The following is a 4168-nucleotide window of genomic DNA, read 5'->3' as shown; positions in this document are numbered from 1 at the left end:
GGGACCTTAATTTTTAACTCTACTTCCACTACCTCCAAAAAATCAGTTTCATGAGATGGACAGTCCTGATAATGAGGAATATACATTTTTCTAAAAATAATTTTTTAAATGTGATTCATACATGACCTCTAAAAGCAACCTGTTATTCTTTTTCATATGGCTTCAAATGTGTCAAATATTTATTAAGAACCTACATTTGGCTAGGAGCTTTATTACATGCTTGCTCATACATTACCTCAATATTCATGAATCTTGTCATTCTCACTTACAGTGGTTAGGAAAAGATGCTTTTGACTTCAGTAACAGAAACAGTTTAAAATGGTTGCAACTAAAATGAAAGATAGTCTATAAGAGAAATCTAGAAGAGAAGCAAGATGGTTTTCATCTTTATTGTATGATAGCTGCAAGCTTGAGAAGACTCATTCTCTCATTTATATCCAGCAGGAGGGGTTACTGACTTCACATACCTCTTCTTAATTAGTAAATTGTCCACATTAAATAGAACTGAGCCTAAATTAAATTATTGGGGTTATTCTATTTGGCTTACTTAGACCAGTGTTTTCCAATTTTTTTTTTTTTTTTTAAAGATTTATTTATTTATTCGTACAGAACTGGGGTACAGGCCAGAGATGCGGAGGGGTGAGAGGATTCACCAAAGACAGAGCGGGGAGCAGAACAGGCAGATTGATGAAATACACTGCTGAGGGGAGCAGCGGGCGGGTCAGGAGAGGTCTGCCTCGCCATGTGGTCGCCTCCGGGGCAGGCGGGGATCGAACTCATGTGGAAGTGGCCTTAGTTTCTCAGTGCAGTGCTTTAACCCGCTGTGCCACCAGGGAGGGCCCTTTCCAATTTTTTTTAATTATTGCAATTTTCTTCCTCAACACCCTTCCTCCTCCAAAATTGTAATGCCATAGATGTTATTGTATGTTTGCTTATGCATTGTATGCTCTATACATAAAAAATATGTTTATTACCTTACCCAATGACAATACATGGCCTAGAGTAGTTCAGGATCCCCCCCTGGAGCTGTGGATAAAGTCTGATTTTCTTGAGGATATGTCTATGTAAGGAAGGTATGGTTATAGAGCAAAAATGTAGATTGTGAGGATGGTGAAAGTAGTAAAAGTAGAAAGTTCCCTGGGCAGGTGATCAAGCTAAGTGACAGAGCAAATAATTTGTTAAATTTAGACAGTTAACTTTTTATTCTGCTATGGAAGTAATATAAAAAACAGAGAGAATTTTGGGAAATACAATCAGGCAAACATGGTTTCAAATACTGGTTTTGTTCTTAGATCATATTCAAATACTGGCTTTGAAGAACTTCATGTTCTCCGTCTTTGAAAGAGAAGTGTTATTTCTTTATTACCAGGATGTTAGTAGGACTAAACACTAAACATGTAAAGCAAGACTAATGCTTTTGGAAATGTTAGTTCCTTTCCACTAGTATTTTCATTTCACATTCTGAAAAAACGTTAGGGAAGGCTTAGGAATCCTTGGTTTAGGAAATAATATTACTAGAATTTGTGAACTTGATTTACAATTCATCACTTTCCACTCAAAAGTTATTTATTTTTTACTGCATGGATTCTATAGTTAGCACTGTTTAGGAATTGTCATATCCACAAGACTTATTTAGATATGGTGACAACTCTGTGCACTGTAATCTCTGTAAAGACTGAAAGAAAAGCATGTTTTAAATAGCTCATGATGTATATTCCTTTTTGCAGAAAAGCTGAATGTTTGGCTTAAAGAAAATTTATAAATTATACTGTTATGGTTATAATCAGAAAAGTCTGATATTTATGAAAATTAAAAGATGGTTATACTTTATTTTATAGGACAAGTCTATTAGTACAAGTTTACCCGTCCTAGATTTAATAGATGCTATTGCACCAAATGCAATTCGTGAAGAGATGGTCAAGCGACAAAATTTATCTGAGGAGGACAAGCTAAACAATGCTAAGTAAGTCTTTTGGCTTATATGAAAACATAATATGAAAACAACTGATTCTTTCAAATCCTTTCAAGTAAAGTTACTGTGTTAGTATTTTTCAGTACAATTTGTATAAGAGTTAATGACTTATAAATTTAACATTATTTTACAGTTAATCTTATCAATATTTTCACCCTTTCATTAAAATTTATTAAGTGAAAGCATAATAGGTAAAAAATACCAAGATATTTTTCTTGTCTTTTCAAGATACGCGATTTCAGTTGCTCGAAAGATCGGTGCCCGGATCTATGCCTTACCTGATGATCTTGTAGAAGTGAAACCAAAGATGGTCTTGACGGTGTTTGCATGCTTAATGGGAAAAGGGTTGAACAGAATAAAATAATGAATCATTTAATATGATTTTCTGCCACATCAAAGACATCAAATGCCTCAGTTTACAAATTCTGAATTGTAGTGGGTATGTAACTAGAGATTCTTTATGTACTAAAAATAGTTGCGTAATTAATTAATTCATTATCCTGTTCATACTAGTTAGAATTTGTCAGCCTTTTTGGATAATACAGATAATTGATGTTGGTAATAGAATGTTCATTGTTAAGCTGATATTTCATGATTAAATTATTTTTGTTTCTTTGAAGTCTCATTAAAACAAGACTAACTCATTTTTCATGGTTCAAAAAAGATCAGTGCAAACATTTTATGCATGTCCTGCTATGAAAGGTGTTTTGATTTTATGTGTGTATGTGTTAATTTTGATCATAAATGTATCCCAGGTCATAATCTACTTTCCTTTATGTAAAGTAATCTAAAACTTTTAACTTTTCTGTAAATTTCTACATTATCTAAAATTTGTAACAGATTTTGTTCATTAACATTAAAATTTTTCATATATAAGTGTTCTTAATCCATACATGACAAACTTTTTACTTAGAAGTCAGTAAGTAGCTTTTTACTTAAAATTTAATTTTAACTGCAGTGATAACTGTGTGTGTGTGCATATATATACATATATATGCTAATTTGGTAATACATTAACTGACACGCAGCATATATATGTTGTTAGGATGTTATTAGAGAATGTGTATGAATGTGTGTGTGTGTTGTGTCTGTGTGCGTTTGTGTATAGCACTTGATTTACCCAGATTTTCTTTAAAAATATGTATAATTGGTCAGTCAGTCAAGCCAATCATTAAGCATTTATTGTGTCCCCCTGTTGTGTAACACTTTCCAGTTTGTAGATATCTGGCATATGAAGATTCCTTTTTAGAAATACATATTTTCGATGTGCATATAGTTACTTTCAACTGACTTCTTCCAATTATTTATAGTCAAACCCTGGCATCTCAAGACATGTTGACACTATACCGTTAGCTTCAGAGTATCTGTGTTAACTTTAATCTCCTCTGAAGCCTAAGTAATTTAGAATATGTCCACTGAATATTGTTAATAGAAGGTAACAGAACATAATATTTAACAGAGTATTTCTTATTTTTTCCACAACCTCCTACAAAAGGGCACTGTTTGGTGAATAACTAAAGCTTCAGCTCTACTTTTGTCTCACAAATTAACAGCAGACAATTCTGCTAGCAAATCTGCTCCCTACATCTTCCACTGTTAGTGCCACTGCTGTGCAATAAAAATCCTAACTGTGAATGAGTAGCGATAAGTCCCATTTCTACCATTGATTAAAGCATACATATGGGAGAGAGATTGCACATGCGTTCAGACTTTTTAAAATGAAATCAACAAGTGGAATTTTGAACTATGTTCTTCAATAAGAGAATTCTTTTTCTATTTTGATGATTGCTTATGTATATGAACATTAAGATACACTTCTATCTCTTGTGAGATTTAAATCAGATCCCTTCTTTTGATTTTTTTACCATTATATATTTCAGATTTACACAAAATTTGGCATTTTAGAGTATTTTTCTCCTAAAGTATATTTAATAAAAATTTTGTGTATGTACAAATGAGTCAATATTGATTTCACTTAAAAAAAAAATGATACAACTATGAAAACTAACCTATCCTAAATATATATTCAAGAGAGGAATTATTTTCTTTTTTTTTTTTCAAGTTCTATTTATTTGTGCATACAGAACTGGGGTACAGGCCAGAGGCTCAGGGGCGGCGAGAGGCTTCACCAGAGACAGAGTGGGGAGCAGAACAGGCAGATCGATGAAGTACACTGCTGAGGGGAGCAGTGGGCGG

General features: G+C 33.1%; 1 protein-coding gene across 3 annotated transcripts in view; it reads left to right on the top strand.

The window, feature by feature from the left end:
* Positions 1-2779, top strand: part of PLS1 (plastin 1) — a 78029-nt gene extending 75250 nt beyond the window's left edge. For 2 of the 3 annotated variants that reach the window (XM_012725022.1, XM_012725020.1), the window contains 2 exons: positions 1839-1963; positions 2201-2779. In XM_012725022.1, coding sequence (XP_012580476.1) covers positions 1839-1963; positions 2201-2336 — 261 coding nt within the window. In that variant the 3' untranslated portion in view covers positions 2337-2779. The remainder of the gene's footprint in view (positions 1-1838; positions 1964-2200) is intronic. The other variant, XM_012725023.1, reaches the window with a different exon arrangement.
* The last annotated feature ends 1389 nt before the right edge of the window (positions 2780-4168 follow it).

The sequence above is a fragment of the Condylura cristata genome, unplaced genomic scaffold (genome assembly GCF_000260355.1).
Source record: "Condylura cristata isolate star-nosed mole 26May11 unplaced genomic scaffold, ConCri1.0 scaffold00014, whole genome shotgun sequence".
Lineage (NCBI taxonomy): Eukaryota > Metazoa > Chordata > Mammalia > Eulipotyphla > Talpidae > Condylura > Condylura cristata.
The sequence above is the reverse complement of the archived record's forward strand: the minus strand, read 5'-3'. Positions and strand labels throughout refer to the sequence as shown.